General features: G+C 36.2%; 1 protein-coding gene and 1 long non-coding RNA gene across 3 annotated transcripts in view; both read right to left on the reverse strand.

Annotated features, from left to right (window-relative positions):
- Positions 1-227: 227 nt before the first annotated feature.
- LOC135155835 (uncharacterized) lies at positions 228-5214 on the reverse strand. The gene is made up of 3 exons (XR_010294966.1): positions 4591-5214; positions 1190-2746; positions 228-1085 (listed from the first exon to the last, which is right to left on the reverse strand). It is a non-coding gene; the product is annotated as an uncharacterized LOC135155835 (long non-coding RNA).
- A 2923-nt stretch (positions 5215-8137) lies between these two features.
- Positions 8138-23163, reverse strand: part of LOC129269653 (eukaryotic translation initiation factor 3 subunit L-like) — a 35833-nt gene continuing 20807 nt past the window's right edge. The window contains exons 11-19 of one of the 2 annotated variants that reach the window (XR_010294757.1): positions 22924-23094; positions 19901-20034; positions 17815-17988; positions 17080-17137; positions 15305-15343; positions 12270-12362; positions 11264-11344; positions 9787-10691; positions 8138-9233 (exon numbers count right to left, since the gene is read on the reverse strand). Coding sequence is in view for 1 of the 2 variants with exons in the window: in XM_064105186.1 (XP_063961256.1) it covers positions 10653-10691; positions 11264-11344; positions 12270-12362; positions 15305-15343; positions 17080-17137; positions 17815-17988; positions 19901-20034; positions 22924-23094 (789 nt within the window). In the remaining variant the exon portion in view is untranslated. Of the gene's footprint in view, positions 10692-11263; positions 11345-12269; positions 12363-15304; positions 15344-17079; positions 17138-17814; positions 17989-19900; positions 20035-22923; positions 23095-23163 lie in introns of both variants that reach the window. The other variant, XM_064105186.1, reaches the window with a different exon arrangement.

The following is a 23163-nucleotide window of genomic DNA, read 5'->3' on the forward strand; positions in this document are numbered from 1 at the left end:
TTAAAGCTAGACCGATGAAATTATCATCAAAATACTTTCAGCTCACAAGCAATCTCGTTAATGGATCGGACTCCGACAAAGAGTCTTCAGGGGGATTCCCCCATCCGTCAGATGGCATTTAACGTCCAGTCTCTCACACCCTGTATCTCCAATGACCCCTAAACAAGCCCCTTTTCACCTGAATGATTTATTGCTTTATTTTGTTTGTTTATTCAATGATTTTTTTTGTCAATCAGGCAATACTAATACTATATGAGTCATTATTTATGCATACAGTACTTCCACACTCATTTCACATTTATAATAAATAGGGCATAAATATCATTATGTTGATGTATTTGTGTACATCACTCTATAGGTAAGTATATGATTATAGGCCCTACATGTACATGTATGTATTTAGCATGTTTCGTTATGGTTATGGTGTGACATTACATGTGCCTGTCAATGTCTCTGGTGCTAACCCTGTCTGGAAATGTATACAGTATTAAATACACCTTAACCGAGCTCATTCATGTGCATTTTTTTGTCATGCATGCTAGCATGCATACATGTATAAGGTTACAAAACATAGGACACTGGACAAGGTGTTGTCCATCTTAGTATTTAATGTCTTTACTATTCATGGTACATCTTATGATCTACATGTACATGTATCAATCACTGGCACTAAAATCATATGATATAGTAGGATTGAATTCTAAGATGATCAACTCCCTGTCTAATGTCCTATATGTATAGTAACACTATAATGTACTATGCCCATGGAGGATCTCTGTTTACACTTAATCAATATGTGACTGGTTATTCTGTACGATGTAGAAGGCAAGTGTGAACGCAGCATTACTACATTTTAGTCACATTATTTGTTTTTAATCAGTTGATGGAGGACAGACCATACATGTGTAAATGTATGTGCCAACATAAAAAATAAATCAAAAGTACACTGTCTTGTACATTTCACTCTATTCTCACTGAGCCCTCTCATGATATGCTAATATATTTTGATTACATGAATGAACATTCTCTCAATGCTATTTTGATAGAATAGAGTATAAAATTAATATTAAATTTATATTAGATTGCTAAAGGCGGGGTAATAATAATAATAAACAATGCGCCTCGGAATAGATTATTTTTAGATAGATGGCGCTATATAAATGCCTATTGTTATTTAATTTATTATTGCTTTTTTCTAAGTACTGTAGCTCCATCCATCGACTCTTCATCCCTTTCATTCCAAAAATGTCCCCCATCATGTTCATTTCAATCCATCCTTCACCCCCCCCCCCCCATCCTTCCACACCCTCTGCCTCATCTTAACACAAACCACTTCACGTATCACTTGGATCATGATGAGTACATTGCATTAGTAACACATACCCTGGGATGTAAAAGGTCATAATGATTGAATGAAATGTTAAAGCCACCGCACACCCATGGAGCACACCTTAAGACTGGTCCACGATCCGTTTTGGAACAAATCACATTTTGCTCTTTTTTCGAAAATATGAGTGAAAAGTATCTCTTTATTTGAGGTTCAAATAAGCTGTAAGAATGATAACGTAAAAATTGAGGATGATTGCAAGCATCTATTGGGAAGTAAAGGCCAAATTTGTTTCAAATCCAGCCAATCGTACGATTGCAATGACATCATTACGACTAGAAATTCTATTTGCTTTTATTCTAATAAGGATTGTAGTATAGTCACAAATTTTTACATTTTTATACGATAATTTAAAACTTTACACAGTGAGATATTCCATTTCTCAATATAAAATCACGTTTTATTACGTTTTATTCCAAAATCGGGTTGCAGACCAATCGTAAGTGCGGTGACCTTTACAGTCAGATCAAGTGATTTATAGCATTACACATCTCATCCCGTTCCAACGTGGCAGTACCCGACTGCAAGAACTTTACACTAAATTACAGCCAAGTGTGTACAAATGTCATCGGGTTTACAATTACAGACAGGAAAGTCACCTCATATGGGGTCAAGTCCTGCTTCCTTTTGGCTTCGGATTTCATATATGTACACATTCAAAACAGGGCAGACCTTCTGTCTAATCAGGATACAAACTTGGTTATTAATTGCTTCCACACAGCCTTGGTCTTGATGAAAGATATTGAAAACATGCTACTGTATCAACCAAAGTATTGAAAGGTGAAGTTCACCCTGACGAAAAGTTTTGTTGTAAAAAAATACCAGAAAAAATAACAACAAATCATGTTTTAGGATATTCCATTTGATTACGAAAGTTATTAGAATTTGAAGTTTTTTATTTGTGACGTCATATACGAGCAGCTGCCCCATATGTAATGTAATAATAGAAAATGCATGAATTTCAATATTTCAATGGTTCATGATGACTAAAAATTTTCTTCTTTCTGGAAAAGGTGTGAAATATTTTGTCTGTCGTTAAAAAGTACAATAAAACCCATTTTCATTTTTTTGACAAAATGATATTTCATCAATTTTTTGATCTTCCAGACTGGTTTCCAGTAAACTAGTTTTAGAAAATATAAAATGAGAAAGGTGTACATGTAGAAGTAAAATTGATGAGAAAAATGGCTTACCTTCATAGCAATCCCTGATACTGTCAAAGTAGACATAATAATGGTCTTGACTGAAGAATAGTAGGGAGATCCAGGAGTCAAAGGAGTAGATAGGAATAATGAAGAGGATCCGTACTATCCATCGCTGTTCACCGGGACAGGTGTAATGCCTCAAGTGCATGTAAATCTAATGAGCAAAGAAGAGGTATCGACTTTCAGTTCATTGGAGCTTGAGGCCATTATTTTACAAACTTGCTGTAAAAACAAGCATGTACATGTTCATTAATGTAGCCATATTGGGTACCACTAAAGTAAAAGGGAAAGTAATTGAAACAACTGAAAGAGGTTTTATCCAAGACAACTGATTTAGGCCTACATATATACACATGCCAATGATGTCATCAATGTTTTGGATTAGAACAACTTATTGTTCAATTCAATGATTAGTTGATGAGTTCACATATGTACATGTAATTTGTAAATGCTCACTTGATTTTGATGAATGCATTACACTACACAGTGAAAACACCAGTAAGCAAATGAAGTAGGGACTTTAAATGCCATAAGTTTGCACTCACTGTCAAATTCAGTACTTATGGATATCAAAAGATTATCAATACCGGGGTAGGTGATTTGTAGCTAACCCATTATTAATTTTTCCTTTTTTCATACAGATATTTCTTCCAAAACTATCCAACTTATAGGCTAATAGACTACTCCGCCTATTTTCAGATTACGGGTACATGTATATGGGCCTTGATATAGTACATGTACCTTGATGACTCTAATAGTGACACTCACTTCAGGGCCGGACCTCTCAGGGAGTAGTACTATATTGGAGTCACCTCTGGCTCTTGAGGTAAAATTGTACAATGTTATAAAAGTATGCAATTAGAGTCCCTACAGTATATTCTATAATAACAGAGCACACAATGTTGTGCTCCTTTAAAATAATAACAGGAAAACTGTGTGGATACATCTAAAGCCAAGCTTAAGATTAAATGAGACAAGTTGGTTTACGACCATAGCAAACAGGATATTTCAATTTTGGCAACCAACCGATACTAGTTCATTTAAGTTTGTGTTCGACTATATGGTGCATTAATTGCAAATCTATAAGATTTATAAAAAGTGGAAAAATTGTTGACTTCTTCTCTTTCTCTCACTGTACACCTGCAGTTTCTAATTCATTTTTTCTTCCATTATTGTTGTCAGCAATCTTATAATTACTACATAAAAAGTAATTTGTCATCATCAACTCGTTCATAACCTTCAATAAATGTACATGTATAAACTGTACATCCTGCAGTGCTTTGTCTCATTTAAGTCTGGTTGAAAGCAAAAGTGCAATATCGATCCGAATAACATAACAATGCTATAAAATTGATTGATAGGGTACTAGTGTTAACTTAAACTACCGGTATATACTATAGGCCTACTTTTATAAACAATGTACTTTTATTATAAAATATTGACCAAGAATAGATCATGATACAACTTGATTGATAGGGTATCAACTGTTACACATGAACTTTTACAATTAGATCATCAATCAATTCTACTTCCATATCAAAGGCTAGTCTACGCTACACTACATGCAAATTTACATTACCTTCTATAGACCTCTATTCTACATTTCATTCCGATTCCCCATCCTTGTCATTAAAATAACAATTTAAACAAAAATCATTCTTCATGGAAATTAATTATTGGTATCTTCATCAAACAATTGAAAGATGGCATGCGTAAACTTATCAACTTTTTCCATTCTGAATCCATCATCATTTACATGAATCATGGGAGATGTCCCGGGCCATGTGACAACTATATATTCATGGACATGGATATGGACAATTTCAAGACAAACAAGAATCAAACTTAATAGTAATACTGAACTCCTCTCAGACTCTATCCATCCATTCATCACCATGTTGCTCATGTCATGACAACCTTGAATTACTCACGCACAAGTTCACTGCTTCATGATTGATTCTAAATTCTTTCGTCATGGGAACCAATGATTAAATTTACCTGGTAGCATGTAATAATGAATGCTGCCCATGCAAAGATGCCTGCCACTGCCTTTGCTGCTTTCGTCTGCAAGAAAATTGCGTGAACGGACAGTGGCGATTCTGTCGTTATTTCTGGAGTGCTTGAAACATTTTGGAATGCTGAAGACAGATTGTGGGCAAGGGTTGACACAACTTTAGCCAAAGGGGTTGTTGTTCCTACAGTGGTTGGACTTGGAGGCGATCCAGGGGTAGAGACGTTTCCAGAGGACATCGTGCTGGTGATGCAGATCAACCTTCATGAAGCCCGGAATCGAATCCCTCAACGACGGTGCATGGGCTTCGGCCCGGCTCGAGACACGGTCCGTCACGTATCGCAGCGCCGCTAGCTACCGTACTTTCCCTAGCAGCTGCTGCTCGACTGCAGCCCAATGAACCGAGTCAACTAGAAAGTTAGGAGCTCTGGAGGACTCTTCAGAAAGTGATTCAGTCGTTAAAGAATTATTCTCTCCTGTAATGTAAATTCCACAACGGCGTCAATATCCTAAATATCCCAATCACGGTTTAAAAACGGAATAACATAACGATATAGTTTACTCTTTTTAGTCTGCTCTCGTACTATCGCTCGCCATCTCATCGACAAAACATCTTTCGCAGATCACGCGCATGCGCAGTTATATTGCCACGATCATATCGATGAGAGCTCTAGCGAGCTAGCTTGCAATCTTTTTTAGGGGATTCACCAAAAATAACTGTTTGGTCATGAGAAAGGTATTTCCTCGGCCACGGGATAATTAGTAATGCGAACACGTAGTGATTTATTTACTTTAAAGTGAATGAAGAAATACAACTTAAATGAGGAAAACGTGCCAATTCATATACTAGCACTTGAAAGGCATATAGGAAGCAAAAAATCCTGGCAAAAAATAAGGTGGATGGGGGTGAGTATCTAGATACTGAAGACTTTAATGCCAGTTTAAAGATAAATTCCAGTTTTGGTAACGATCTAAAAATGACTTTTTACAGAATCTAATATAATGACCACCTAAGTGTCTGTTTGTATAAATAAAAAATATGTGCCAAAGGATTCTGGAAGAAATTGTGTAATTGCTGAGAAATAAGCAAAATAAGCACGGATTCGGTCACTTCCGTCGGGTCTTTATTTTAGCAATAATAATACACTGTCCCACGTGTGCCTATCTGTGTTGGTGATCTTCAGCGTGAACATTTTTCAGCGTAGATTTCAAGATTTCACAAAGTTCAGTTTATGTAACTGTACCAGATCTAGATCCTCTATGATATACTGACAATTAAGCCTTGTTTTACAGACTTTCTCATGAAATCAGTGTTTACTGCAAATACTGGAATTTCTCTTTAATGCATGATCTTGTTATCAGAGTATTCATTCATTTTAATGATTTATTAAAAACTATTGAAATTGTCGTTTTAGGCGATTGCACTAAGTTTGATTCAGACAATTCACACAGACAAGGGGGAGAGATGCACTATTATATTTTAAAATACATGTCAAATACTTATAGAGAGATACATGTACCAGCTACCGTAAATTAAAATTGGAAAACAATGTGAGAATGTGTGCATGGGTGTGTGTGGGTACATGTCTATTTTTTTTTGCTCTCTAGTTTTTGAGCTGCACTGTTTTTTCATCATTATTCTTGTTTTTTAATAAATCTTGTTATAATATGGAGGCGCGATAGCTCAGTCGGTAGAGCGGGGGTTTCGGATTCCGGTGACCCGGGTTCGATTCCCACGTGGTGCGCTAGTGCCCTTTGGTAAGGCATTTATCCTCATTACCAGGTCCCTCGGAGAGGACCTTAAGCCGTCGGTCCTCGATCTGGTTGCTTGCTCACAGGCATTCGTGCTTTCTTAGCAGTCGGGTAAAAAAACCTCGGTATAATATAATGTTCAATATAACTTACTTTGTTTTGTTATATTTTTTTTTATTAAGGGCCATCGATCGTGTCATGTTCCCTTTTGTCAATCTTTGTATGATATTAATTGACTGATTGGTTTGAATATAACTTTCTTATACTCATAATTGAATTATGCATTTATCAATAAGACCCGGGGGGGGGGGCCACTTACATTGACGAGTGGATACCACGCGCAACCAAAAAAAACATGTAAAAAGGATGTCTTTTTCAAGATAAGGCACGTTGCGTACGTAACGTAATAAGGGTGTCAAAAACACTAAAATAATGAAAAAAGGGTATCTATTTCGCTAGGAAAGCTACGTGTTTAGGGTCAAATTTGCGAGGGTATAAAAAATCAAGACTAAAATGTTTTATAAAGGATGTACTTTTTGCCCCAGGAGTCAACACTAGGCGTTTAGAGTAAGTTTTGCGCCAGTTCGGCTGTACTAAACCCAAAGATGTAGGTAAAGGTAAAACCGACGACCGACGTCCGTGACATAACATTGAAATATTGCTGTACTTGTTAAGAGGTTCAACTTAGGGAATACTTGCCAATAGTATCGTTTTGTTTCCAATACTTGTTAAGGGTAGGGTTTCACACGCCAATACTTGTTAAGGGGTGCATTTTCAGAATATGGAAAATACGTGTTTAGGGTGCTTTTTGAGATCTCATGGGCGCGCATGGTATCCACTCATGAATGGAAATGGCCCCTCGCGGGCAACAAGAATAGATATGTAATGTCTTTGTGTCTTTTTATATCCTCCTTTTTTACCATCTCTTTCTATATACCCATTTAAAAAGTCTTGTTAAACTTTCTATGGGGATCCTCAAATTAGCAAACATGCATCAAAATGGTTGATTTTGTGGACCACCCTTCATTTGTTTCGTACACAAATTTTCAGATTTCCCCCTTTATTTTGCATATTTCACATCATTTCTTCCTTACCTTGACATATGTGGTGTGAATTATATTTTCCCATGACATATATTATGCTCAGAATGATGCAATATGCAATTTGAAAGATAAAGGGGAAAATGTGAAAAATTGTGTACAAATCAAATGTAGAGTTGTCCACAAAATCAGCCATTTTGAAGCATGTTTGCCAATTTGAGGATCCCCATAAAAAGTACAAGACCCTTTAAACATCCACAACTTGCCTATTTCACAACCGATTTTGATGAAACTTGTTTTAAATTGTTCCTCTCATTTTACTCTTTCCAATCAGATTGCTTCTCTTCTTGGGTTTTGGTTTCCTTTAATTGTAACTTTCGTACGTGGTTTTCCGTAGACTTGCAGTGGAGATTTACAGTTACGATTAATTGTACAATACATTTTATATTACAGGGCCCAGTTAGTGTAACATGATAATACATTACTGACAATATGAAGATTTGAAAATGGGTGCTGGACATGGCAATGAGTAATTCGTGGAATTATGGATTTAGAAAAAGGCCACTGCAGGGAATTGAACCCGGGATCCCAGATTAGAACGCCGTTGCCTTTACCACTAGACCACAGCATATCTCTTTATGTTACCATCCCTCCCCTTGGTCCATAAAACACCTTTTGCAAATCACAACTTTGTTTTACACATTGAGAAACAAATTCAAACATACTACAAGGACAATGGAAATTAAATTTACATTTTTTGTTTATTTCATGCTGTACTAGCAACAGCAATCCACCAGGTTCTGTAATATGCAGGTATATGTACATTGTATGATGCTGAAAATATGGATCCATTTTACAATGGTTGTTTCCTGACAAATTTTCCAAATTTGAAGTAATAAAATTCAATATAGATAACCGAAGAAAAATTGTAGAGAATGAGGTAAGATTACCCCATACAACTGAATAACTTGATGGTCACCCCATCTTGTTTCTGTTTCGCACTAACCTCAACTTTTGTTATGTTTATTTCTCAGAGGAAAACATGTTCTTTTCAAGTCTAGGGAAAACAAAGTGTGACCGTTTTTACGGGGCTTTGCTTGAAAATCATCACATACACACGAATAGAATCATTTTGATAACTTGATAACCTTATCATTAGACTTAGAATATTGAATAGATCATTTAGTACAAATTTGACCAGAGTTAATTGAATAGAAGCAAATGAGTACATTGGTAGTTTTGTGATAACTTGAGCCAAACCAGTTAACTTTTTCAATAGATAATATGAGTGGGTTAATGGAACATTAGCATTCATACTAAGGGGGTGTTGCAAGAAAATATTTGCGATCAATTGCAAATATTCAGTTGCAATTTTACAACTGATAGATCAATGTTAGCTGTAGCAAATCAGACTAAACTTCTTGTTTCAAGGAGCAAGTTAGCAATCAATCACTAATTTGCAATTAACTGCAAGACATATGATTGATTTAGGGACCAAAAATTAACTTGCAATTGATCGCAAGTTTCTTGCAATACCCCATTAGACACCGTTGCACTCTACAAGACCTGGGGGTGTTTCACGAAGATTTAAGTATGACTTAGAGTCGCACTTAAATGCTGGCGCGTACACGATATGCAACGTGCAATCTTATCGATCAATGCGCGGAAGTGCGGATCCTCTTGGCATGATCTGACCAATGCGGTCAATCCTGTTATACTATGCACAACTGGACATTTAAATGAGACTCTAATTCATACTTAAATCTTTGTGAAACGCCCCCTGGCACATCAGGGGCCCGTCTTACAAAGAGTTACGATTGATCCAATCAATCGTAACTCTATGGAAATCCATCAGTGTCATAAATTTTTCCTCAGGAAATTTGCACAATGTACTTTGTAAACAAAAAGAAGCACAGTATTTTTTTAAAGAAAACAATTAATGCATGAATATGCATCATAGCTAGAAAATATTTTGAACAAACATGCATAATACATGTTGACATTGCTGGCCATCCATAGTTGTGATTGATCGGATCAATCGCAACTCTTTGTAAGACGGGGCCCAGGAAGCATTGTGAAAAATCAGGGCCTTGTAACACAAAGGCTAGCGATTAATCAATTTGAAAGAACAATTCTGATTGGTTCCTAAGTCAGTCTACTGAGCAAAATACGCATGCAACGATGATCTTGATAGGCCATTTCATTTCGAGATTAATCGCTAACCTTTGTGTTACGGGCCCCTGGTGTTTCTAACAACAGATAATAAATACAAGAATCTTTTTTGTTGTTTACCATATGATTTTTCAATGGTATATCACAAATTATTCAATCTCTTTCTGTTTCATCATTGGACAGGACACTAGAAACAACCTTTAGAATATATTTTTCTACAGAATGACTTAAAGAATTTTGTACTTGTTATTGAAGTACCAACAAAGCTGAGCAACAAACCGAGTCAAAATCATCCATCATAACTAAAGAATCGTTTGGGGATAGTCAGATTTTTATTTGGAGCGTTGATTTATCGGCAAGAGGAGAAGAAAACCAAAATCTTTAAAAAATATGTTTATAAACATTTATTAAGAATCACCTGAAACCATAATGGGTTTCAGTTGACCAGTGGTTTTATTTGAATCAAATAATTTCCAAGGATGTAGATACAGAGTCAAAATTCATTTCCTCTCTGTTTTACATAATTTTACTTTTTGAGGAGTTTATTAGGTAGTTTCAATAAATTTTTGTTTTCTTCTCTTTTATATGCAAGTGAGTATAAAAATCTGGCTCGTCCTTTGAAAACCAACAAGTTTAATCAATAATAATAGGCATTTATATAGCGCCATCTATCTAGAAATATTCTATTCCGAGGCGCGTTGTTATTATCATTACCCCGGCTTTAGCTCGAGCTGCCTTTCAGCGCTCATGCATTCAAGGAAACAAGTTTACAACATTACAAGAAGAAATTTCATCCATAATAGATGGCAAATCAAAATATTGAATTGGAATAAGAATTAGGGAGTAAGGGAAGGAAAATTTATTGGTGCATGCTTCCAGAAACATCTTCCAAAGTGTCACCATTTGGCTCCTGCGCTTGTTGCTGCAGAAGCATCCACAAAAGTTCTGTGTTACAAATGTTCCAAGTGTTGTGAAGACTAGACGTTTCTTCCACAAATGGTTCATGTCGACGCCACATTTCCCTCAAAGTTTAGGCTGCTCCAAGTAGATTACATAATTCTGTTCTTGCTTGATTTGTTTACTAGCTAGTTTGTAGATGCTGTCTTCCTTAGATTTCGGTTGAGCTGAAAAAGATTATCAGAACATATGCGTTGGTATGTAGACATTCTGAGGCGATCTAGGAAGGTTCATTAAAAGGCAAGTCCACCCCCAACATAAAGTTGATTTGAATAAAAAGATAACAAGACAAGATTGGCTTGCATCCAGCAGATAAAGAATGCTGTAATTGGAAATGTCTTGGAGCCAAGGGTATTCAGACCAATCGCCCACCCTTCCTTTAGGAGGTGCGATAGCTCAGTCGGTTGAGCAGGGGTTTTGTATTCCAGTGTCCAAATTGGTACAATTCCCAATTGGTACGTTAGTGCCCTTTGGTAAGGCAAGTAAATCCTCATTACCAGGTCCCTCGGAGAGGACCTTAAGCCGTCGGTCCTCTGGTTGCTTGCTTACAAGCATTGATGCTTTCTTAGCAATCAGGTATAAAATCACTACCATTTACCCTTCTTGCCTGGCAATGACTCTACACAGTTCAATGAATTTGACATTTATTCTAAATGGAAGAATTAAAAGAACACAGATTATGTTTATCAATGTTGGTTCTGGATTAATCAAAAGCTCGATATAAAAATGAGTGAATTACCTCATGGAATTTGTGTATTTGACGGATGAAGAAATCACCATAGCGACGGGCAACCTTTGTATCTGCAATGTGGATCATTTCCTGCAAGTAAGAATATTATGACAGATGAACCTTTGGCAAGGCTGGGCTCAATTACAAGGTTATTGATCAGTTACGTAATTAATTACATTTCTTTAGCAATTGTAATTGTATTTGACATTTTGAAAGGGAAAGTAATTGTAATCGTAATTGAAAAAATGTAATTGACTTCAATTACTGTCAATGACATCCGATTACTTTACAATAAACTTACTAAATTTATGATTTAATTTCATGACCTTTTTCATGTCAACTGCTTCAGCATCAAAGAGTGTAATAAGCAGAATCCCGTGCTCTAACATTAACCTTCATCTTGTCAGTTTCTCTGCAACTTAGATTGATGTTGAAATAGGGGGCACTAGTACGTACGTACAGAGTACAAATTGATTTCATTTATTACTTTTATAGAAAGTGAAATTGTAATTGACAAAAGTAATTGGTCATTGTAATTGAAAAAAATTTAACTTAATTGAAAAGTAAATGTAATAGAACATTTCTTCAGTTACGTAATTGTAATTTTATTTGAAGAAAGTAATTGAGCCCAACCCTGACCTTTGGTGTCTTGATAGCTATGAAAATTATTTCAAATTAATGAGAAGATTATATGCTGTAGGATTTTCATAGAATGGAACATTTTGGAGAATTTCCAAATGACAAATTATTTCAATTATAAGGAGTTAGTACATTGGGAAAACGTCTATGCACTGCTTTCCTAGAAAACAATACAAATTCGTTTTTACATGTTCTGTGAGTTTCTGTGCAATTTTTTTCTGACATGCCTCATTTTTTTTATTGTTTGTAATACTCCTTTAAAATCAAATTTATAATAAAAACGTATTTAATAGTCAAAATATCTCTGAAACACAGAGCATAGCAATTGCATACAGAGAGAAAGAAGAGAGAAGAGCAATGACAATGGACTACTCACCCCATCAATGTAGAAATCTACTTCTGATGCAGACTGAAACTCTCCTTCTAAACCACTAGCACCCTTGGTCCAAACCAAGTTCTTCATTTTGTGCTATAATAAAAGAAAGATTAGATAGAGGGTAAGTGTCAGGTTGGTTGAATAGGGAATGTTATAGATTTGTTTACTTCAAAACTACATGTACCTAATTATCACAGAATCATTTAAAGGACAAGTCCACCCCCAACAAAAAGTTTATTTGAATAAAAAAGAGAAACACCCAACAAGATAACACTGAAAATTTCATCAAAATCGGATGTAAAAAAAGAAAGTTATGACATTTTAAAGTTTCGCTTAATTTCACAAAACAGTTATATGCACATCCTGGTGGGTATGCAAATGAGGAGACTGATGACATCATCCACTCACTATTTCTTTTGTATTTTATTATATGAAATGTGGAATAATCTAATTTTCTCCTCATTGTCAAGTGAATCAATGATTAATTCCTCCCTGAACATGTGGAATTAGCATTGTTTAATATTATATGGTTCAGTTGAGCTGGTCCTTATTGTCAATTCTGTAAAAAAAATTAAATATTGTATAGTTCAAACAATAAAAAATAAAAGAAATAGTGAGTGAAGGACATTATCGACTGTTTCGTTTGCATGTCACTGAGTTCTGCATGTCACTGTTTTCTAAAAGATAAGCAAAACTATAAAATGTCATAACTTTCTTATTTCACATCCGATTTTGATGAGGTTTTCAGCGTTATGCTAGTTTGATTTTTCTCTATTTACTCAATTCAACATTCTGGGGTGGACTTGACCTGTAATGAACCAGGGCGGTGCTTCACAAAGAGGAAAATAAAAACCAACCAAATAAGACGAATTGTACTGTCATTTTAATGTACCAGGGTTGCAGATTGCATGACGTGAAGGGGAAAAATGGGCAGTGGGGGATGAATGTTGTGAAAATGAATTAAAGGAGAATGAAACCTTTGGAACAAGATAGCTTGTGAGAAAACAGAAAAATCAAAGAAACAGACAACGAAAGTTTGAGAAAAATCGGACAAATAACGAGAAAGTTATGAGCATGTGAATATTGCGATCACTCATGCTATAGAGATCCTCAAACTGGCAATGCGACAAAGATGTGTGATGTCACTTGTGAACAACTCTCCCCATTACTTTAGTATATATTTCACTTAAATTGCCTCTTTTATCACATCTATCAGTAGATCATGTGTTCTTTCTATAGGAGGGCATGTAATACAGACTTTTAAAAAATACATCAAGGATAAAGAGTTTGTATCACCGTAAGAAAAAGCAAGAGACATTTTGAGGGTATTTTATAGTCCATCAAAGGGAAAGTTGTTCACATGTGACATCACACATCCTTGTCGTATTGCCAATGGGAGGATCTCCATAGCATTAGTGATTGCAATATTCAAATACTCATAACTTTCTCATTATTTGTCCGATTTTTCTAAAACTTTCTTTGTTCTTATTCTATGATATTTCTGTTTTGACACAAGCCTACTTGTTCCAAAGGTTTCATTCCCCTTGAATTAAATTATAAATGGCAATTCATTTCAACTAACCAAGTTCATGCAAGAATATTTTATCGAAACGTTATTTCATGAAAAATCAAACTCTCATCTGGTACAGGATTGCACATTGGGTGATTTCAAGTCCGGTGTTGGCCTTGGAGTTGGTGTTAGTGTTGAAATTTGGATTGCTTCCCCTAGCTCCAAAACTAATTCAGATTTTGTAAAACTTATCCAGATCACATGATTGACTTCTCAACAACTAGTAAGTGACTTTTTGGGACCATCTTCATGTCATTTTTGGTGTTATAATCGTGTAAAAATTGACCTAACACCAACACCAAAAGGTCAACACTGAACTTGAAATCACCCATTGTGATTTTGATTTTAATCCAAGCATCCTATCAGATTAGGCTCAGGAGGGTGTCTCCCCGGGGGGGGGGGGCACTCGACCAAAAAAGTGGTAGGGGTGTGCCGCGGGCGAGGCAAAAAACGGGGGCCTTGGAGCGGGCTTATTGTAAAAAGGAGGGTCCTCGGAACGGGCTTCGGAACTACAAATGTTTGTGAAAACGGGGGTCCTCGGAACGGATCTCCGTATCTCTGTGAGTGCGTATGCATCCCTATGGAACGGGCAATCGTGCATGACGCAGCTAGCGCGGCCTCCGCCGGGTGCGCTCGCGCTTAGGCGATGGTCGAAAAGCGCTCTACGGCCGCTTTTCACCAAAATTGCAGCTCTTTGTAGCAGATCAATGCGACCGGAACGGCGTAACGAAAAATACGCGAAGCTTTGGAACGGATTTCTTTCTTCTTTTTTCTCAAAAAGAAGGAAATGCTATGCCTTGGAGCGGCTTTCTTTGTTCTTTCTCTCAAAAAGACAAAAATGCTATGCCTTGGAACGGAAATTTGAGTGTAAAAATGGGGGTCCCCTCCGCAGCACATACCCACTATGCATTATATACTGAGTGCCCCCCCCCCCGGGGGTGTCTCACAAGTGTGACTAAGAGCAGCACTTAACTTTCAGTTGTGTGCAGTATATGATATAATGCATCACGCCATTGGCCAAATCGTGTGCATGGGAGGCGTATCCATCGATCAGATTAGATGTTAAATGACGTGTGCATTGGCTTTTAAGCGTGAATCTAAGTCACATCTTCCTCTTTGTGAAGCACCGCCCTGGTTCAAGTTCACCCCAGAATAACGTTGAATTGAATAGATAGAGAAAAATCAAACTTGCATAACGCTGAAAACTTCATCAAAATCGGATGTAAAAGAAGAAAGTAATGACATTTTTAGTGTTTCTTTATCTGTTTACATCATATTATTATTTAGTGATAATATATCACAGGGTCCAATAACTCCAAGCCTAGAAATGGATCACACAATCAATTTTCATCATTTATTGTGTATTATGGTCAATGTATTAAATCCTGAAAATATGCTCTATGACCAATAACCGAGTTCTGTTTCCCAGAGCCTGTGTGTGTATGCGTGTGTAATTGCTACATACCTTGAAGCAGAGAAGTTGTGTGCGGAAAACTTCCTCAGACTGAAACAGAATGGATACATGATATCAAAATAATAAGTTGTCCTTGCTTTTTAATGGTTCAAAAGCACAGTTCCTAAGGTAATTGTTGGATAAAATGTTTGACAAGTCCTTTCAAGAATCTCTCACCTGGCCGACAGGCAAATATGTTAAACATTGTTATGTACTGTTTAGTCTTATGTAATAAAATTAAAAAGAAAATAAGAAAGCTATACACAAGAAAATTTTGTAGCAGTCTTGCTTTGAAATGCACACAAAATTTGGAATAGGTACTGATAAATTGATCATTATAAAGAAAGACTGCTTTACTTTTATATTTGTACAGAAAAGGACAATATCAATATTTAATTTTAAAATATAACTAAAGACATTTTTTTTAAACCCCATATTTACAATAATATGAGAGAATAGAATATTCATTTTGCATTGACCAACACCCTGGGAGCCATTTCATAAAGCTGTTCATAAATCAAGAGTGACTGGTGATCTATTCTTGTGATTAATGATATTCACCATTAAATGTTCATTGGTGATTATTTAGCGCGTAAGAAAGGTTCACCAGTCATTCTTAAATTCACTGTTAAATTAAGAACAGCTTTATGAAACACCCACCTGGACGTTTCAGCCAGCATATGCCAGTATACACATGGCAAGCCATTTTGATATTTTATCCTATTTCTTTATTAAATTCAATTTTTCATACCAAGAATAACCAGCTGTTAACAACACAATATGATTTACTGGACATGAAGAATTTGATTACTTAATATCAAGAAATAAATTCTTGATATCAATAATAATAATAATAGCCAATTTTTATATAGCGCTTTTCCCAGAATGGCTCAAAGCGCTTTACAGTATATTATTACCCCAGTCATTGGATTCATTTCAATCCCGCACGAAGAGTGCACAATTTCCTTGCAGCCTCATTTTGGTGCTGGCAAATTCAAACATACAATATCTTTCGCATCCTACCGGGTACCCATTTAGCACCTGGGTCGGGAGTGGCAAAGCATTGATCAACGCCTTGCCAAAGGACACTAGACCGCGGTGGGATTCGAACACACAACCTTCTGTTTACAAGGCGGGAGTCAGAACCACTACATCACGGCTTTTCCATATTAAGAAATAAATTATTGATATCAAGATATAGGATAAAAATATGAAAATGTATTAGTTCATTGGTGTATGCTGAATAGAACGTCAGGGTGTGACAGCAGCAGTCAGGAGTGAAATGTACCCAATTAAACAGTATCTTCTTTTTTTCTTTTTTTCCAAATTTTATTGATTTTCAAGATTTTTTTGTAACATTACAAAAACAACAATCAAATATGAATTACATAATTGTATAAAATTAAAAGAACAATAATTAAATAGGAATCACTGTAACAATTACCAAAAAAAAAACCAAAACAAACAGACCTGATGTAAAAGCTAAAAAATGAGTCCCTGGTGGTTTGGATTGTCTCATCAAAATATAATTATGGATAATTAAAATACATTCTCAATAGGGGACCATTTTCTATAGTGCGTGTTTTCTTTGTGCTTTTGTTTAGCAATTACCAATTCTATATGTCTGATTTTGCAAATGAATGTTTCAAAACCTATGAAACTTACTACTAAATTCCTGCATTTCTGAATATAAATGTATCTCTTCAATAAGATAATTAAGTGATTCAGTAATATTTCATGTGGTCCCTTCCAATCCTTTATGAATCCAAAATTAAACAGTATCTTACCACGTCCAGGAATGTGGCCAGTTTGGAGACAGGCATTGTTGTGTACAACTTGAGGAAACTGTGGGAAAAATAAACATGAGTATCAAATTAAATTATATATATCTATCTCATTACATTTTTCAAATACACGTACAATTAACTCAATGGAGAAATAAGAGACAGATAGATTTCTCCATTTTCTATCAAGAAATACAAACAAGTCAAATATTTACAGAATTTTCAGTCAAATATAAAAATGAAATGATGAACTATTGAGAGAAAAACAATCTTTAAAAATAATACTCGGCTCAACCATCACGTAAATAATTATGAGAATACATATAGCAACCAAGAACAGTGCTACATGGGAGAAATTGGGAAATGAGGATTTTGGTCAGTTTTCATTAAATTTGGGGAACTTTTGATGGAATTTCAGGATATAACTTAAAAGAAGGGTTCAGGTTTTAACAACAATATCCCATGTTCAACTCAATTTGGCCTGGAGGTGGACTCAGGTTGTTCTTACATTCATATATTCAATTTCATATAGCAGCAGTGCTGAATTTGAAAAGATAAATAAGTTTTCAAAAAGAGATTTAAAGAATAATAATAATAATGACACATCACTTTTATAAGGCGTTTACTATAGGCATTCTAAGCGCACTCTGTTATGTTTATAGTTTATACTTCGGGGGAAAAATATTTATTTGATCATAAAATCCTGTTTGTTGACAAGTTACCAAGGGACGTACGTACCTCCTGATGTTTTGGATGAGCTGCTGTTGCTTGACCTCCTCCATGAAGACCTTGACCTGCAGAGCGAATGGTTCCTTGTTGTGGTTGGCATTGGGATCCTCATAGTTTGGTGGGACAGGTGACAGGAAACGAGGACAGGCAGAAGAGAAACATTCTTCATAGATGGCCAGGTCTCTGTAGGAAAATCAATCGAACATTGCAACTATCAACCAGTCAACGATACATTGTGCACATAAAAAGTAACTGTCGAATGGCCAATAAAACATGGCATTATCAACCAGTCGATGAAACACTGCATAAAACTGGAGACAGGAATCGAGGGCAGGCAGAAGAGAACATTCTTCAAAGACAGCCAGGTCTCTGTGGGAAAATCAATCAAACATTGCATAAAAGTAATTGCATCGACCAGTCAATGAAACATTGTATAAACACAATTATCAACCAGTCAATGATGCATTGCATAATAAATTTACTATCAACCAGTCAATGAAACGTTACATAAAACTTGAGACAGGAAATGGACAGAGAGAAGAGGGGTATTCTTCAAAGATGGCCAGGTTTCTGTAAGGGAATTAATGAAATGTTTCCATAAACGTAACTAACGTAACAAGTCAATGAAACATTTTATAAAAACAACTATCTACCGGTCAATGAGACATTGCATGAAAAAAATTATTATCAAGTATCAACCAGTCCATAATATATTGCATAAAACTGGGGACAGGAAACAGGGACAAGGAGAAGGCGAGCATTATTCAAGGATGGCCAGGCGTCGGTAGAAATCAATGAAACTTAGCATTAACCAGTCAAAGAAGCATTGCATGAAAGGTGCTGCCAAATCAACTCGTCAGTGAAACACTGGATAAAAGCTATTATATCATAAATATGCATTTCGCAGGGTAGGATTGGTCAAAAGTCAATCACATGATGAAGTATAGTTTCCCCATCAATCATCACTTGCAGTGATGAAACTTCTATTTCACTGATCACTTCAGACCATGGGGTCCTGATATTTGGAACAACTTTCCAGACAATATTAAGTCATGTTCAACAATATACTCATTTAAAGCTACTATTAAAAGAAAAACCATTGAATCATATGCATCCCCCTCTTCAAGTTTATTAATCAACTGCCCTTTGCATTGCACCCACTTGATCAATGAAGACATTCATGTACAATTTTTACGAGGCCGCCATCATTTTCAAGCTTAGCCATTCACGATGGCACTCTCCTGCATTCGTTTAAACTGTTATATTCTTTTAATTGAATATTGCTTCTTGTTGATATTTATTTTTCATTGCTTTATTACGACTATTGCTTTATTGTTTTGTAAACTTAAATGTATCACCTATATGTTATGTTGCATATTTATCTTGAATGCAGAAATAAAATAAAATCAATCTATCAATCAATCAATGATGCATTGCAAATTACTTTGAGTACACGCAAAATAGAAGGTAAATGCCACGTGATTTTTTTTTATTCCATCTTTCTCCATCACATGCAGACTGCAATATCTATAGTTAAAACTATTAAAATTGACTTGTTAATTAATGAGGTTTATTTCCAATTTGTCTAATGCCGATTCGTTCAATTGCCAACTCGTCTACTATCATTTGGTCTACCATCAGTTCGTCCACTCACCACATGGTCTATTTTCTTTTAGTCTAATGCCATTCCGTCTAATAACCAGTTGGTCCAATAGCCATTTAGTCCATATACCATTTGGTCTGATTGGACCAAGTGTTAAATTGTGCAAAATGAAAGAAAATGAAATGGATATTGGACCAACTGGTTATGAGACGAAATGGTTAATAGACGAAGTGATGATTGGACCGAATGGTTTATGGACCAAATGGTTGTTAGACGAAAGGTTGATGGATGAAATAGCATTAGACTACATGAAAGTAGACCATGTGGTGAGTGGACGAGTTGGCCGTAGACGAATTGGCAATTTACTGTTAATGAGATACGGTCAATGGGAATTTATTATCTCTAACTTTTCAGGGGGGCTCCTCTTTCCTCAAGCATAAAGAAGATGAGGAGCAGAAAAAAACGAAAGATATATCAATAATTCGCACTCACCCTCTCTGCATCTTCTGTAGTTTATCTCCTAGTTTGTCCCTGAGCTGCATGTGGACGCTCTCATCAATACGCATGGGGTGCAGAGTGAGGACCAGGGCTAGGAGCTTGTAGATCTTATCCTGCAGGTTCTTGATCTAATAAAGCAATCAGGAAAAGAGAATGGGGAACATCTTGAATTCCTGGGTCCCATTTAAGAATAATAATAATTGTACATTTATATTGCGAAAATTCTTTGTGTACATATATACTCAACTGCGCATTACAATATATTATATTATCATTACTACCCCAGCTATTGCCATGCTGCCTAAAGGCGCTCTGGCATTCGAGGAATTTCTTCCTAAGTACCCATTCACCTCACCTGGGTTGAGGGCAGCACAATGTGGGTAAATTTCTTGCTGAAGGAAAACATGCCATGGCTGGGAATTGAAACCATGTCCCTCAGATTGCAAGAGGAGAGTCAAAACCGCTTGACCATGTTTCATGAAGACGATATAATAACAAATGCTTAATTTCTATAACAAGTTTGCTATAAGCTTATTTCGATAGCTTTAACCCTATCTAGGCCGGGGGGGGGGGGGGGGCCTCCGAGGCCCCCCCTCAACGAGTCGCGCAATATGTTCGCTGTGCAAATTTTTTGGGCCGCGCTGCTCTCTGACTTTTTACTTTCAAGTCTTGCGCAACTTTTGAGACCAATTTTGTGTCACCCGGGTACGAGGTTCCGAAATTACGCAACGTTATGTAAGTGCATGTCAGACCAAAAATTGCTCAAAAACGTGATTTCGTGTACAAAGTCAATGTAAATTGTGTTTTCAACCAAAACTCATAAATGTATCATTATTTTTAGTTTTGCTGGTCTAAATTTATGTATTTTATGCTGTTTATGATCTTAGAAGAGTTCCCAACGAATTTCATTGAAAAAACAATGAAAAACAAAAGGTCAAAAAAACAATGAAATACATAAGAAATTGCAAAAAACAATATAATACATAGGAAATTGATCTGATATCACAATTTTTTTCATGTAAACTTGCTAAGAACACCACAATTGCAAAAAACAATATAATACATAGGAAATTGATCTGATATCACAATTTTTTTCATGTTAACTTGCTATATAAGAACACCACAAAGAGTTTCTATGAAGTGAGAGGATAAAGTATGATTTAGCATACTAATTACGCATAAATTAGCATAATTACTTAATAACAATTCGCATGAAATATATTACCATACAATTTTGTAGATTATATCCCAGACAACCTGCATGCCAATTTTCAGCGCGGTCGACGGCCGAGATCTCAAGGGGGGGCCTGGGAGGCCCCCCCCCCCCCCCGGCCATATGAACTCTCAAAATACCCCGGCCTAGATAGGGTTAAACTGTTCATGCAAATTCGCCATTATGGCAAGTTCATGTTGATCAAATCAAAGGCCAACTGTCTATAAAGACCATCGTTTGTGTTTCTCTTGAATCATATTCCTCATTGGAACATGCATTATAGGGGACTGTCTATAGAGACTACCTGCTCATAGAGACTGTTGTTTTTTCTTGTCTTCCTTGTGGAGTCTTTGGCCCGTATTCTGAAGTCAGGATTAAATTAAACTCAGGTTTAAAGTTGTGGTAAGGCCAAAAGTATCAAAATTTTTATTAAGTTGTATGTTTCTTATGTTTATTGTGCTTTTTTCCTGATTCATCGTTGATGAAGACAATCATCTATTTATACTTTATAGATAATTATGAATGATTTGAGAGCCAAATGAGATGAAGTATGATATCTCTACTGTTAGTGATTTATGTAACAATTGGCTCGCCATACTTAAACCACAACTTTAAACCTGAGTTTAAGTTAAACCCGACTTCAGAATACGGACCATTATATTCAGGTTGACTGTTTTACTTTCGACATCATTTTCCCAAATATCTACGGTAAACTGCAGATTCGTCTGTTGCCAACTCGTCCACTCATCACATGGTCTACTTTCATTTAGTCTAATGCCATTCCGTCCATCAACATTTTGTCTAACAGCCATTTGGTCCAATAATCACTCTGTCTTTTCCCAAGCCCGTCTGTTACCATTTCGTCTCATAACCAGTTGGTCTAATACCCATTTTCTTTTCATTCATTTTGCCCAATTAACACTTGGTCCAATTAGACCAAATGGTATATGGACTAAATGGCTACTGGACCAACTGGTTATAAGACAAAATTGTGAATGGACGAAATGGCAATTAGACCATGTGGATAGTGGATGAACTGATGGTAGACCAAATGATAGTAGATGAGTTGGTAAGTGGACAATTTGGTATTAGACCAAATGGAAATAAACCGCAAATCATCACGACCACAAACATTCCAATGTCTCCTCCACTTCCCCCACCACCACAATTTTAACTGTCATCACCACCATCACCACCAACATCAGGAACATCACAAAACAACACCGACTACCACCATCAACGTCACTCAAACACCGTCACAACCATCGAGCCAAGGTGATGGTGTACAAGATCGGTAACAATCTCATTATCCACGGCAAATACAAACACCTCAAATCAATGAAAAATATCCAGAACTGCCAACCTCTGGGAATGAAAAATTGTGTTCTGTGTTAAAAAAACTGTATTTCATAATAAAATGCGTGGCGAGCGCGCTCAAGCTGCATGCACGCTAAAATGCGCACTGCTCTTGCAGATGAAAAAAAAAACATTGAAACATGTGTACATGTACATCTCACCCTGGTTTTAACAAAATGATTGAAAAAAAAACAAGTAACCTGAAATTACATTGATCCAATAACCATATTTGTGTAATTTTTTATGAAATAGAAACATATAAAGATTATTTTTCTCAATATATTATGATTTTGTAAAAAAAAAAAAAAAAAAAAAAAAAAAAACGTACTTTCGTATTTTGATTGAAAAAACGTACTAAATACGCCAAAACGGTACTGGTTGGCAGCTCTAAATATCCAATTGAGAAATCCCCACCCTACAAGATACCCATCTTTCACGCCTCACTCACCACATCAACCTGGTAGGAACCGGTAGACAGCATTCTGTTGGTCCTCTGGATGAAGAGGAGGATGTTGGTGAAACTCCTGATGGAGTCCTGGTAACGCCTCATCATCAGGTAGGCAAAGCCCACGTAGTAGTACGTACTGACCTGACACGCCGCCACTCTGGAGTACAGTGTCTGCAAATCAATACAAAAATACACTTTAAGACAGTGTTTACATTTTCTTTTCTTCTTCTGTTTTTTCAA

This window comes from Lytechinus pictus, chromosome 10 (genome assembly GCF_037042905.1).
Source record: "Lytechinus pictus isolate F3 Inbred chromosome 10, Lp3.0, whole genome shotgun sequence".
NCBI lineage: Eukaryota > Metazoa > Echinodermata > Echinoidea > Temnopleuroida > Toxopneustidae > Lytechinus > Lytechinus pictus.